At 46.4% G+C, this 13,922-nt stretch overlaps 4 protein-coding genes across 5 annotated transcripts in view; 3 read left to right on the forward strand and 1 right to left on the reverse strand.

Moving 5' to 3' along the window:
* Window positions 1-2,013: 2,013 nt before the first annotated feature.
* Window positions 2,014-5,199, reverse strand: BDCG_06556 (ubiquinone biosynthesis monooxygenase Coq7). The gene is made up of 2 exons (XM_045422308.1): window positions 3,657-5,199; window positions 2,014-3,585 (listed from the first exon to the last, which is right to left on the reverse strand). Exon 1 carries the CDS (start codon window positions 5,096-5,098, stop codon window positions 4,289-4,291), a length of 810 nt encoding a protein of 269 aa, XP_045277975.1. The 5' UTR covers window positions 5,099-5,199; the 3' UTR covers window positions 2,014-3,585; window positions 3,657-4,288.
* Window positions 2,446-3,823, forward strand: BDCG_06555. 2 transcript variants are annotated; one of them, XM_045422306.1, is made up of 2 exons: window positions 2,446-2,672; window positions 2,759-3,823. In XM_045422306.1, the coding sequence occupies exons 1-2, from the start codon at window positions 2,585-2,587 to the stop codon at window positions 3,301-3,303; spliced, it is 633 nt and encodes a 210-aa protein (XP_045277974.1). In that variant the 5' UTR covers window positions 2,446-2,584; the 3' UTR covers window positions 3,304-3,823. The 2 variants fall into 2 exon arrangements, with proteins under 2 accessions (XP_045277974.1, XP_045281744.1); XM_045422307.1 differs by having other exon boundaries at window positions 2,456-2,672; window positions 2,755-3,498.
* Window positions 5,200-5,276: 77 nt separating the features above from the next.
* Window positions 5,277-8,963, forward strand: BDCG_06558 (uncharacterized protein). Its single transcript, XM_045422309.1, has 4 exons — window positions 5,277-5,988; window positions 6,136-6,896; window positions 6,962-7,101; window positions 7,165-8,963. Exons 1-4 carry the CDS (start codon window positions 5,768-5,770, stop codon window positions 7,951-7,953), a joined length of 1,911 nt encoding a protein of 636 aa, XP_045277976.1. The 5' UTR covers window positions 5,277-5,767; the 3' UTR covers window positions 7,954-8,963.
* A 493-nt stretch (window positions 8,964-9,456) lies between these two features.
* The window catches only part of BDCG_06559 (replication checkpoint mediator protein 1), a gene marked incomplete at both ends in the record, with an annotated part of 4,853 nt that continues 387 nt past the window's right edge, over window positions 9,457-13,922 (forward strand). The window contains 2 exons of the mRNA XM_045422310.1: window positions 9,457-12,626; window positions 12,705-13,801. Coding sequence (XP_045277977.1) covers window positions 9,457-12,626; window positions 12,705-13,801 — 4,267 coding nt within the window. The remainder of the gene's footprint in view (window positions 12,627-12,704; window positions 13,802-13,922) is intronic.

Genomic DNA, 13,922 nt, shown 5'->3' on the forward strand with positions numbered 1-13,922 from the left:
ATCTTTCATTAAATTCACTGTTGAAATCTTTCATTAAATACACTGTTGAAATCTTTCATTAAATTCATCATTGAAATCTTTTATTAAATTCACTATTAAAATCTTTCATTGAATTCACTGTTAAATCTTTTATTAAATTCACTGTTAAATTTTTCATTGAATACACTGTTGAAATCTTTCATTGAATTCATTATTGAAATCTTTTATCAAATTTACTATTAAATCTTTTATCAAATTCACTGTTGAAATCTTTTATTGAATTCATTATTAAATCTTTTATTGAATTTATTATTGAATCTTTCATTAAATTCATTATTGAATCTTTCATTGAATTCACTGTTAAATCTTTCATCAAATTCATTATTGAAATCTTTTATTAAATTCACTATTGAAATCTTTCATTAAATTCACTGTTAAATCTTTCATTAAATTCATCATTGAAATCTTTTATTGAATTCACTATTGAATCTTTTATTAAATTCACTGTTAAATCTTTCATTGAATACACTATTGAAATCTTTCATTAAATTCACTGTTGAAATCTTTCATTGAATTCATTATTGAATCTTTCATTGAATTCACTGTTCAATCTTTTATTAAATACACTGTTGAAATCTTTTATTGAATTCACTGTTAAATCTTTTATTAAATTCATCATTGAAATCTTTCATTGAATTCACTATTAAATCTTTTATTAAATTCATTATTAAAATCTTTTATTAAATTCACTATTAAATCTTTCATTGAATCTGTTATTGAATCTTTCATTAAATACACTGTTGAAATCTTTCATCAAATTCACTATTAAAATCTTTCATTAAATACACTGTTGAAATCTTTCATTAAATTCACTATTAAAATCTTTCATCAAATACACTGTTAAAATCTTTTATTAAATTTACTGTTGAAATCTTTCATTAAATTCATTATTGAAATCTTTTATTAAATTCATTATTGAATCTTTCATTAAATTTACTGTTAAATCTTTCATTAAATACATCACTGTTGAATCTTTCATCAAATTCACTGTTGAAATCTTTTATTGAATACACTGTTGAAATCTTTCATTAAATTCACTATTGAAATCTTTTATCAAATTCACTATTGAAATCTTTCATCAAATTCATTATTGAATCTTTTATCAAATTCACTGTTAAAATCTTTCATTGAATTCACTGTTGAATCTTTTATTAAATACACTGTTGAAATCTTTTATTGAATCTGCTGTTTCATCTCTAATTCAAAGCAGTTCAATACCTTAATTTAATGAATACTTTAATTGATTGACAAGGGAACAGTTACTTCATATGAATATTAACAAGAGTATATTTCAAATTATAAGAGATGAATTAAAAAGTTCATTATAATAGATAAAATTACAGAAATTCAAATCATCTTTATTCACTATTTATAGTGATGAGAATAGATCTTATACTACTTTCACTTTTAAATTTATATTATAATGAATTGTAATCTGAATCTTTCTAATTATTATAATACTATTCTATATAAGTAGATCTGAAATATTCTTTTATATCTTTTTCTCTCATGAAGTTCTCAACTATATGATGTAAAAAAGCTTCAAAATCTTCATTAAACTGAGTATCTAACTAACTCTTCAATTCTGATAAGATATCTGATATAATTTTTAACTTTACATCACATGTTGAACAGAGTTCTCTAACAGTTTCAAAATAGCAAAGATTTCATTGAATTTAATATACAGTAGTTAGATAACAATCAATGTTTTGTGTAATCTCAGCAGGTATATAATCATTCTTAAGAAGATGTACAATCTCATTAATAGTGAAATCACAGAGTTGAGGTGGCATATTGATGATAAAGGTAAGAAAGACATGTATTTGAATGATATTTGATTGAAAAAGATGTGTATTGAATGATATTGAATGATTCTAGAGAAATGCAGATATTTTGATTTTTTGGTGGTGTTTTGCTACTAATTTTCAGGGGGGCCTGGGAAAATTCTGTTTTCACAAGTAATATGTCTGCCACAATACTAAATTAAAGACTCTGCTTACCTCTGTTCTATCTTTCAGTATCAGTCTCTGATTGTCTATTCTGTTTATTTTCTCTGCACTTGATTATGCTAGTATATCAGGACAGAGACCTGAATGACTCTCCAGCATACAAAGTACATACAGCTGAGATTGATAACATGTAGATTCAGATGTGTGGTCCCTCCCTCTAGCACAGAAATGCGTTCGTGTCCATTACCTGACCCTTTTAACATTTTTAACAACACAGTTTAAAATTGGATATTTGGAATTATTGCTATTTCCTTTCTTTGAATACCCTCCTCTCACTCATTCTCATTGTGTTGAACGTCGCACAATGTTTCCTGATGATTTTATCTGATAAGGTAAGATATCGAGAACAAGCTGCACAATTTTTTCCGTCATGTATATATCTCCCCCCACCCACCACAGTCAAACCCCCGCCAGCAACAACCATACTCAACACAGCCTCAGACACCGCGTTCTAAAGCACAAAAGTAACTCACGCAGTACTGTACTACCTACCTACACAAGAAAGTTAGACATCTGGTAGTTAGCCATTTCCAACAATGGCCCCGGATAACCCCTCCACCACCTCCTCCAATCCCGCTGGTTCAAAGCCGGTATCCGTCCTCTTCGTTTGTCTCGGAAACATCTGTACGCCCCCCTCCCCATTCCCCCAAAGGCTTTTCCCCGCTTGCTTTCCTATTAATACTAACATCCCCCCCCTCCACTTGAGCTAGGCCGCTCCCCCATGGCCGAAGCCATCTTTCGCCACCAAATAACCTCCACCGCAGCAGCAACAGCCCCCTCCGCGCCGAAATTCTCCACAATCGACTCCGCCGGCACGGGCGCATACCACGTCAACTCCCAGCCCGATCCGCGCACCATGTCCACCCTCCGCGACCACGGTATCACTAGCTACACGCATGCCGCGCGCAAGATCCGCCGGGACGATTTCTTCGCGTTCGATTACATATTGGCGATGGACGGGGACAATTTGGACGACTTGATGCATGAGAGGGGCAGGGCTGTGGGTAGGGGTAAAGGTGGCAAGGGAGGTAAGGGAGATGGGGATGGGGATGGGGATGGGCACGTTGCGCAGGTAAGGCTTATGGGTGACTTTCTGCCGGATGGGAGTGTTGTGGAGAAAGTGGGTGGCGGGGAGGAGGTGGGGGATCCGTATTATGGCGGTAAAGAAGGGTTTGAGGTTGTTTACAGGCAGCTTGTGAGGCTTTCGGGGGGTTTTATGAAGTTTCTTGAGAGGCAGGGAGAGGTGGAGAATTGATTGATGGGGGCAGGGGGTTTCTATTTCACTCTGGGGTGAGGTTGGGTTGGTACCTTTGGTTTTGATGGTCAGGCGAGAAGTATCGAGACAGGTGCTTGATCAGCTACAACTGGGGTACTGCATTGCTATGATTAGTCCCACGGCGGGTTATGGAGTTCGTTTCGGCGTTTATTTTTCCGTAGTTGGTGTTTTTTTTTTTTTTTTTTTTTTTTTTTTTTTTTTTTTTTTTCTCCTTCTTTCCCTATTGCGCTGATTGCAACTTCATGTTTATTTACCGACTATCTAGAAATACACATTGAACATTGCTTAGCCACTCCTATACGATATACCTGGCAATGTGGGGATGGACATACAATTATGTTTACCCATCTGGGTTGACCGGACACCCCTTGCCCACTAGATAGCAACGGCTGAATGAGATACGGCAGTAACCAAATGCGGCTCATGTGATCTATTTATTCAGTATAGGGACTTGTAGATTCTAAACACATATAATCAATACATGTTGAACGGAGCTAAGGAAAGAAGGATGTGCAAAAATACCCTTGCAACACGCAACGGAATAGAAGGGATATAATGGGTTTCGTTAGATTATATGATACAAGAGAAAAATAATATGTTACAGGAAATAATATAAGCGCCGTGTCATGTGGAGTGTCGAGAATAGTTAGAGGGTATGTAGCACGCCGTCATCCCGGTGGTTCTCGCAATCACTGCGGCGGGCGAGGGTCGGCTGGTCTGCGGTAAGTTGTCCTGATGTGTGGAAATTCGTTGAAATGTACCTGGATCCCAGATGCATACTTTGCAGATTGATAGCCAAAAACGGCTTGGTAATTTCCGTGGTCGACCACGAAGTCGAAAAAGGGAATCGCTGGCGTCGAGATGCCGGCATATAGTCTCCTAGGATGCAAGGGTACGATGAAAGGATAGAACTCGGACATGAGTTTATATCCCAAACCGACACGTCCATACAGATGTCAACTTCTCAGACCCGCTGGCTAATTTGAATCGCAGCCCTACAGCCCAACCGAATAACATTAACAAGCGGATCATACGGCCTGGCGTCCTTCGCATCGTTCTCCACAGCATGATCTAAATGCTCCAACTCTTCATCCCGGATCCGTCTCAGCGTGTCCACAAGCTCCACCAATTCCTCATCCGGCTCTTCCCCGCGTTCCCGCGCATCTTCAAACCATCCCAGAATTTCCCGCACCTGGTCATTATAATGCGTGCCGATTTCTGTCTCAACGGCTTCTGTACATGCCATTGCTGCTTCCCGGCCCATTATTCCCGTCGCCCAGCCCAGTGTTGTCGCGGCGACTTCCCAGATAGGATACATCGCTGTAGGGCGCACACGGTGTTTGGCGACGAGGTCGTTGAAGGTGGTGAAATGGCCAGCTTCCTGGTCATACATGTGTTTCATTAGAGGGCGGAGATGGGGGTGGGAGCGGGTGACTGGGGGTGTTTGGGCGGCGTAGATGAGGGTCGCAGCCAGTTCACCAGCTTGGTTTACTCTGAGGGCGCTGTCGAGGAAGTCCCGCTGTTTTTGGGTGAGGACCATACGTCTTTTGGGCCGGTGGCTACCGCCGCTTGTTGTCGTTTCAGCAGGGCCGCCATTGCTTGAATGTACGTTCCGTGACGTATCTGAGGTCGTGGAAATGTTGCGACGTGCTTGTTGGTGGTGTTGGTGTTGGGCTAGTAGGCGTGGGACGACGTATATGGGATGATGGGTCGGAGCTCGGAGGGATGGTCTGCATACAGACAATGACTGTCTGATGGCGGGAATGAGGTCCATTGGAAGTCAGGAATATATATAGTACCTGGTGAGTTGCCGTGTTTCTAGCGGAGCTGACCGAGAATAGCGTCACGTATCTACTGCCGGTATGAGTATTTAAAATGTGAACCCGTATTACATGGTGGATAATATAAGATAAGCGGTGCCATGATGAGAGTCACATGACTGTAATATTTACGCTAACTGCATGAGGAAATAGCTGAATAAGCCGCGTCTCCCGCCATTGAACGTCATGAATGAGCGCGACGGCGAGACTCGACACTGCAAAAAATTTTTGACCAAAGCGACTGTTTCCGGATACACGGATCTATATATGTTGAATATATAACCGGATATACGCAACACATACACTGCTTTAAACCTCTTGAACCGACCCGACTGGCCTTTTGGTTGGTGGCTGTCTGGCTTATCTGCCTTTCACTTTTGCAGACGGGAGTCCGTCCCTGGCTTGCGATACCCCTTTTCACGAAAGACCAATATTTCTAGGCATTATCGCCTTTATAACGTTTATACATGGGATTTTGATCCTCCCTCTGTTTGTTTCGCTGTGAGGGACCAAGTTTCGGGTCGTGATCGTCAAAAGGAGAGTGCTGCCCGTCCCTGGATCCCGGCTTCTCTAAATCTCACAACCGACTTGCACCTCCAGTTCTCTCGCAGCTACCCTAAGCTATGTCGGATATTGACGCAGAAATCTTGGCGCTTGCGGGAGGGGATGATTCCTCGGACGAGGAAACTACCGCTACCCAGCCAAAACGTGCCTCGCCCGGCCAACAAGGAGGGGAAGAGTCTGAGGAAGAGAGCGGCGAAGTTTCGAGAAGGAGAGGTGGAAAGCACTCTTCGCGCACTAAGAGGCCAAGAAACGCCAGAGACGATGATGATGATGCAGAACTGTATGTGTTATTTGCTTACATTTGACCTGCACATTCACTTGTTATTGTCTATTTTGTCTTTCATCGCCATCTTTACCTTCTGCTTCCGTTACCCTCTACCACAGCCACAAACCAAGCAGAAATGTTAACCTCACCATCTACGTTCAGCTCGTCCTCTTCCTCGCGATCTCGCACCTCTCTGCGATCCGCCTCCATGTCTGAATCCGACTCTGACGATGTCTCTCCACCTTCCGATGATCAGGGCCCGATTTTCCCTTATGAAAAGCTCTTCTATTCCGCCAAAGACAAGGCCGAGGTGATGGCTTTGCCTGAAATACAACGCGAGGAACTACTATCCGAAAGAGCTCAGCAAGTTGACCGTCATAATCAAGATCTCGCTCTCCGCCGTCTCCTCGCCTCTCGTGAACGGGAGGACGCTCGTGCGGCTGAGAAGAAGAAACGCAAAGCTGGAGCCACGGACATGGAAGAGAGCCAGCGCAAAAGTTCACGGCAAAAGACTACCCTAGGAGGTCGCAAGGTTGGAGAAACTTCTGATGCGATCGAGGCGTACAAGCGCCAGCGCGAGGAGAAGGGTAAACGCGACGAGCAGCGTCGAAGGGATGCTAGTTCGAGAAGAAAGGATAGAGCTAGCGGTTCGCCAGATGAGGGTCTTTGGGATGGTGATGCTAATGGCGGGAGTGATGTTGAATGGGATGAGGGACCACGTCGTCGATCTCCGTCTTTGCCCCGGGATGATCCACCAGCTGAACTGAGAGATATTCAACGTGCCCGTGTTGGTCGCAGTAATTTTGCGCAGGTTTGCTTCTATCCCGGATTCGACAGTGCTATTGCCAACTGTTACGTTCGGGTTGTTATTGGGGTCAATAAGGAAACGCAGCAAAATGAGTACCGACTCTGTTCTATTAAAAGTATATTATTCCCCCGCTTGTGGCTATGTATTGACTTCACATATTAATTCGTGGTGTTTTGCTAGGGTTCGCGGAGGGCAAGCCTTATGCCATGGAAGGGCCTAACGGTAGAAGTTTCATCACTACTCAGTACGCAGTTCTTGCCCATGGCAAGGCGGAGAGGGAGTTCCCTTTCATCGCATGTTCGGATTCGCCAATCACTGATGTATGTATCCTGTTGGATCAATAGTTCAACAACTGGGAAGATGGATTCTAACCGTATATCTAGGCTGAATTCAACCGCTACCGTCAAACCATGGCAGTGGAAGATTGCAAGATGGCCACAAAGTCCATGGTTGCTGGCAAGGTCGCGGATATCAACCGGCTCATCAATCACCAATTTACAAAGGAGGAGCTAGAAGAAAAACTCCGTCGGCAGGGAACCAACGATAACAAGATGAAAGTTTTTGAACGTCTCCAGCTCGAGAAGCGCCGCCAGGAAGCGATCGCAGCCGGTGACGAAGCAGCGGTTGCCCAGTGTGATGCCGAACTACAACGTTTTACAGGGCCTAAGCTGGCCTTTGGTACAAGTCTAGTTAAGCCCCGCTCAACGGAAAAGACGCAACAGGAACGCTTGCAAGAACTGAACCGACGCAACCAGAAACTCAACGCTGAAAATGTGCGGCGTGCACAGCTCGAGGAGCGGCGGCGCGAACGACTTGCCGCGGCTGCTGTGGCGCGTGGTGAAGCTGTCGCCAACCGTTTCGCGCGTGTGAAGACGAAGGCGAGAACCCATTATGACGTTCATGGGAACCGGCTTGTTCCGAAGAGTGGAGAGGACGGAGGAACGAGCGATATGAGTCGTCCAGTTACACCCATCACGGGTGCTAACACTCCTAATGGCAATAAAGCTAGCACACCTACACCTAATGGTGCGAGCGCGACACCTTCTAGTACCAAGGGCGCGAGTGATTCGATGAAACCAGCGCGCAAGGGGGGAATCCCTGTTATCCGCCATCGGCCCACGGATGATGAAAATATCGCCGCTTTGGATTTCGATATTGATATTGAGATTTAAACGAATTTTTGTTACATTGTGGGCTAGCTAAAGTTTTTCATCTCTTTTGCGTGCGGCAGTGCCAAAGGGCAACAGTCGTTCTTCAAATTCCCCCTTTTCTCTTACCTTACCTTCCACTGACAAGAGCAAGTCGAAACAAAGAGGGGCCAACTATTTGGCGTTTTAGTTGACTAGTTCGGGGTTGCTATTTTTGTTTGCTTCAATCGGTTTTTATAGGTTTCATATGGATACATAGCGGGTTGTTTCCGGTATATAATTCCCCCCCCCCCCCCATGTTTAATGTTTCGCAACTATCTGGCCATTCTTACTTTTTTTCATGGCGTCTGGTCCTATGGAATGGTTCTCTTTCTCTTTTCTGTTCCCATTCTTCGTCTCGTTTCTCTCCCTCCCCAGCCCTAACTTACGTTCGCTTCTGCATCCTGTGTTAAATTTTACCTTTTTTTCTCTTCCTCCCCCCTTACAAGCCTTTGTAAAAATCCTAGTTTTCGCAAGCTCTTGATGTATTTTATTTAGCATTGGTAATGCTCATCTTCAATAGACTGTTGCCTTTGATACTTTCTATTATCTTTTCTTTCTTTTTTATACCCCTATTTTTTTTGCCAGTCCCATGCTTCTCGTCTCAAGACCCTACTGCTGTGTTCTCGCGTTCATCCGTTCCCGGGTTTGGAGGATATTGGGATGATGGGGTTTTTTTGTCTCCATTTTCCGGACTGATAAGTGCTGTAGCCGGAAAGCGATCCAGTAGAAGACAAGAAGGAGATAGAAGATGTAAAAAAGAATGGAAAGATGAAATTACAAAAAGGGGAGAAGCTGCGAAAATAGATATTTGAAGAGAGGGAGCGACGAGAAGTCTGTTTTCAGTGTTTTGTTCTATTTTTCCTCTCCCTGCTCAAACAGTTTCCTTTCTTTGTATTAGTGAGCCTCTTGTCTTAGTTTTTTTTTGCCCCTCCTATCTCTATTTTCGAGTGCATGGACTAATAAATATTGTTCTTCTGAGCTGACTGGGGTCTGAACCTGGGCAAGGAAGCAGTCAGCCCTATCACGTGCTTTTGGCCAAAGCAAAACGCCAAGCCTCCTTATCGATAAGATAAGATTTGATACTTTACCTAAAACAGACTAGCGTGTTACCTTCCTCGCGTCTCCTGCGCGTCGCGGCTTCGCGTGGAGCCAAAATGGGCAAAGCACCAACATCCACTCTCACCATATGGAGACGTAATATTAACGCTTCTCAACATACGAAATATTGCTCTAATACAAAGTAACTTTTTCTCCGTTACGTTTTATTCCACAGTTTAAATGCTATATATCATTTATATTTCAACCCCAATGGCAGTCTAGCATATTAGGGTCCCGTTTCGCATCCGTGACTGGCACGCTAGATCAGAGCAGGTCGGACAATCCCGTTCCCAATAATCTGAGTCTCAATTTGCTTGCAAGTTAGGCCCACCTACCACTAATCTACGGTGACAATTGGAATTGGAATTGGAATTGCGAATTGACAATATGGAAATTGATACACCCTCCACCAAACGGCCGGCGCGGTCCTCCGTAACACCAGAGCGCGATGCACAAAGTGAACATAATAGCGATGATGCTGGCGTCAACTCGCCTGTCATATTGACGCCGGGCGCGAAGATTCGGGCTATTATGGCGGCGTATGATACGGATACAGATTCGGAGGGGGAAAGGGAGAAGCAGACGGAAACTAACAGGTCAACTCACCCTTCTAATGCCGGCGGCAATAGTAACGATAGCGCGAAGATGAAGCAACCTGTGTCGAGGGCGCTTTTCACGCCATTTGCGGCCGCGAATTTCTATCGCCCCCGGGATGATGATGGGGATGCGGCCGAGGAGGAAGACGAGTTACCCATGCAGCCGAAGGGGAGGATGGCGGCACGGATGCAGACGTCAGCGGTAGAGCAGAGTGCGACTACGACTGCGAGTGCGTACGAACGGGTTTCCAAGGGAATGATCCAAGCGCGGGAAGATACTACTGCTAGTGATAAGGGGATTCGTCCTCCGTCTTCTGAGGACGAGGATGAGGATGAGGATGAGGATGAGGATGTTCGCGCTGTTGGAAGGAGGAGATCGTCCGCAGCAGCAAGGGAATCTCGTCGTTCATATTCCCCACTTTTTGTGCCGGAGGGTTCACCGAAACTGAATGCAACTACAGACAATGACATGGAGACAGACGACGAGGTCCAAACGACTATGAGGAGGAGAACGGGTTGCGGAGGTAGATCTGCTTCGATAACGTCTAACAGGTCCTTTTCGCCGTTGTTCGTTTCTCAGGATTCCCCCACCACGAAAAGGAACAATGGCGCTACCCGGGATGCAATGGAAACAGATGATGAGGATGAGGGGCTCGGACCACCAAACCATAACAGACTCATGGCCCTGGTTGAGAAGAAGCGAAAGGAGCGTGAAGCCCGCGAACAACTAGAAGAGGAGAAGAAAGCTGCTAGATTACAGCGATCGAGCGAGGTACAGGAAACAATACTCAGCTCCGATCGCCTTAGTGACGATGCTGATGATTCGGAGTCCGGGAGGAAGTTAACACAACATTCGCGTCCCTCAGCTCGTAAAGCGAGCAAGAAGGCGTTGCTGGAGATGAACCGCGAGACGCAACGTATGAGTCGCAATATGCAGTTGGCCCACCAGGCTGTTACAAGGAAAAAGATTACGCTAGATAGTTTCCTAGCTAAATTTAATAGCAAAAGCTCGTCTCTAAATGCGGCCGAGGCTACGAGTTCTGCTCCCGCTTCGTCAGACCATGAGGAAGGGCAGGCTAGACATAGTACGCCGCCTACTTCACCCTTGAGAGAGGGAATTTCAGAGGACAAACCAGTCGAGGAAGCCGGCGAAGATAGCAGTAAGCGAATTAGCGTGTCGAAGGATGACGACAACATTTATATTCCATCCGTGGAAGAGATATTCGCTGGATCCGCGCAGGTTTCTCACGAACCAGTTGATCCCTCTCGTCCGGAGCGACAGGCCTCGAAAGCGCCGTCCGTAACCCCAGCACCCGGAATACCCAGCAAAACAACACGACCCATCCGTATCCGCCTCTCCCGCCAGTCGATAGAGGAGAGTCAAAAGAACAACACCGATTCTGATTTGGAAATCATCACTTCCCCTGCGAAAACGCGTCGTATCGCTGTCTTTGAGAATTTGCCGACGCGTAATAACCAGTCATGCTCCACACTACTAAAACTTAGAACCCTAGCACAACTCACGTCTCCGACGCGCCAGCGACAGACAACCATGATGACGCGCAGTGAGTTGGATAACAATCTTTTCCGACGCGCGCGGCTACAGGCATTGCAGGAGCGGCAGGAGAAGATCGAGGAGCTGAGAGCTAAGGGTGTTGTTATAGAGACTGCGGAGGAACGCATGCGTGTTAATGATGAGGTTGAGGATTTGCTGGAGAAAGCTAGAGGGCAGGCGGAGGAGATTGCGAGGAGGGAACGGAAAGCGGCAAAGAAGGATGGTAGACACCTTGATGCTGTTGACCTGGATGATAGTGAGGATGGGGATTACCAGGGCGCGGATGGGGAGGTCCTTTCTGAGTCTGACGAAGAGGAAGGGGAGGACATCATAGTAAGTGATGACGAGGAAGTGGAAGCTGAAGAATTAGAAGAAGACGATAGGCGCGTTGATGAGGGAGAAGAGGGTACTGGATTCGTCCATAATGAAGCAGACGAAGCTGAGGTCTCAGAAGATGAGGGTGAAGAAAGTGAATCAGGCAACCATCAAGTACAAAGGACAGACGGGAATTTCCCAAGGAGAAACCGGAGGCGCGTTATTAGCGACGACGAGGATGAAGATGGAAATGTGGATGTTGCTCCGATACCACAAGAAACGCCCGTTCGATCACAGGCCCGACCCCTCTTCCCAGATTTTGGAGCCTCTCGGACCCCATTAATGGGCCTAACGCAGGCATTCGGGGCTACTTTCGCAGATAGCCAGGATAACGAAGAGGACTCTCTCGCCATGCTTCGCAGGATGCCAGATATTGAGTGCCCTGTTGATCAACTTCTACTGGAACGAGACTCGCAGGAAATTGTTCGTGACAGCCAGGGCCAGGATTCCGTCCCGCTCGATCTATTCGCGAGTTACCCACGAGCTGATGGGGAGGACCGGGTGTCAGAGTCTCCTGCGGCTAGGACGGTCACATCATACTCCCAGGCGCCTGAACCGACGCAGGATGCTGGATTTGTGTATTCTCCATTTGACCAGGGGAAGAGGTTTACCGATGTGCATGCACGGGTACCTACGTCGACGATCGATACCGTGCCCGTTGGTGAAGATCAATCCCCCATTGCCCGACGGACCGGGGGGACAAGAATTCTGCGGCGTGGACCCGTGGCTGATCTTTCCGATGTTGACGAGGACGATGATGAAGGGTTCCTGGTTAAATCTAGTGCCTTTGATGTCATGCGCACGGCTGCGAACAAGAAAACGCAAAAGACTTCGCAGACTCCATTTGACAAGTCTAAAAGCAGGGCGCGTGATGTTATTGATGAGGTGGCTGAGGAGTCTGAGGATGAGTATGCGGGGTTGGGAGGGGCGAGTGATGAGAGTGCTGGCGAAGAGGATGAGATTGATCTTAGTATGATTAATGACGACGGTGGGGAAGTGGTTGATGAGAAGGAGTTGGCTGCACTTAATGCGTAGGTTTTTGCACCTGGTGTTCCTTTTTATATTGGATAATACATGGGAAATGAAACTAACAAGACCAAATTTCACAGAAATCACTCAAGACAACAGGACGAGCAGCAAGTCAATAAGCTGATGAGGGACATCGCTACTGGTGCTCTTCGCCGCAGGCGCGGAGCCGGCGGTGATGATCTGGACCTTTCCGATTCAGATGATGAACGCCTCGCCGCGCGCCGTCGTGCGAAGAGAAGAGAATTCGCCAAGATGCGTAAAGCTCTCCTGGCCGATGAGAAGATCGGTCAGATAGCGGAGGATCCCAAAAAAACTGCTTTCCTGCGCACTATTGAAGATAGGGATGTGGATAATGATGTGCCGATGGTGGATTTTTTGGAAGGCGGAAACACGAGTAGCTCACAGGACACGTCGCAGGATAATACTGTCAGCGGTCATCAACAACAACAGGAAGGAGGGGCGAACGATCATTTTGCAGAAAGGGAAAATGTTTCTGCTATTGGCAATAATAAGCGCAAGCGCCCACTTGACCAGTCAGGTCCCGATGCGCTGAACCGTCCACCGCCGCACATGCGCCGTACGGCGGAGAACCCTAGCAGGAAGAAGCCCTTGACGCTCGCTGAGATCCGCGAGTCGGTGTCTTTCCTCCTTGATGGGGGCGATTCTAATGCCTCGGAATCGTTCGACGAGGATATACTGCTCTCTGATGAGGAGACAGAGAGGGAGACCGAAGTCACCAACGAGCAGCAGCGTGAAGATGACATAGAAACCCGCCTCTTCTCCGCTGATGATAATAATGACAGCAACAACAACAGCGACAAGCCTATCCAGGCACCTGCCAACGGCCGCGGTGTCACAGGTTCCGATTATAACCACATACACCCCCGTCGCCGACAGCGCGGGAAAGTCGTCGACCGCCTCTCACTCCGCAGACAGGCATCCTCCAACGCCGCCTCCGGCTCCACAACGTCAACCACCGCTTCAGGGTCCCGCCAAGCCTTCTTCTCCAATGACAGCACGCCACTCTTCAAGCGCCCACCGCTACTCATTCGGCGCGCAACGGCATCTTCATCCTCATCATCGTCGTCTTCTTCGGCGGCAGCTACTGCGGCAGTGACATATGGCGCGAAACCCGTGGTGTCGGTGACGGAGTCACGAGCGGGGATGCAGTTGCAGGGTAAGAACGGGAAGAAGGGGTCTGTGAATTATTATGCAGCGGCCAGGGAGAGGCAGAGGGAGTGGGAGCTTCGGCGAGGGGAGAGAGGGGTGGAGCGGAGGGGGCTGGCGAAGGGGGGAAA

The sequence above is a fragment of the Blastomyces dermatitidis genome, assembly GCF_000003525.1.
Source record: "Blastomyces dermatitidis ER-3 genomic scaffold supercont1.7, whole genome shotgun sequence".
NCBI classification, from domain to species: Eukaryota; Fungi; Ascomycota; class Eurotiomycetes; order Onygenales; family Ajellomycetaceae; genus Blastomyces; species Blastomyces dermatitidis.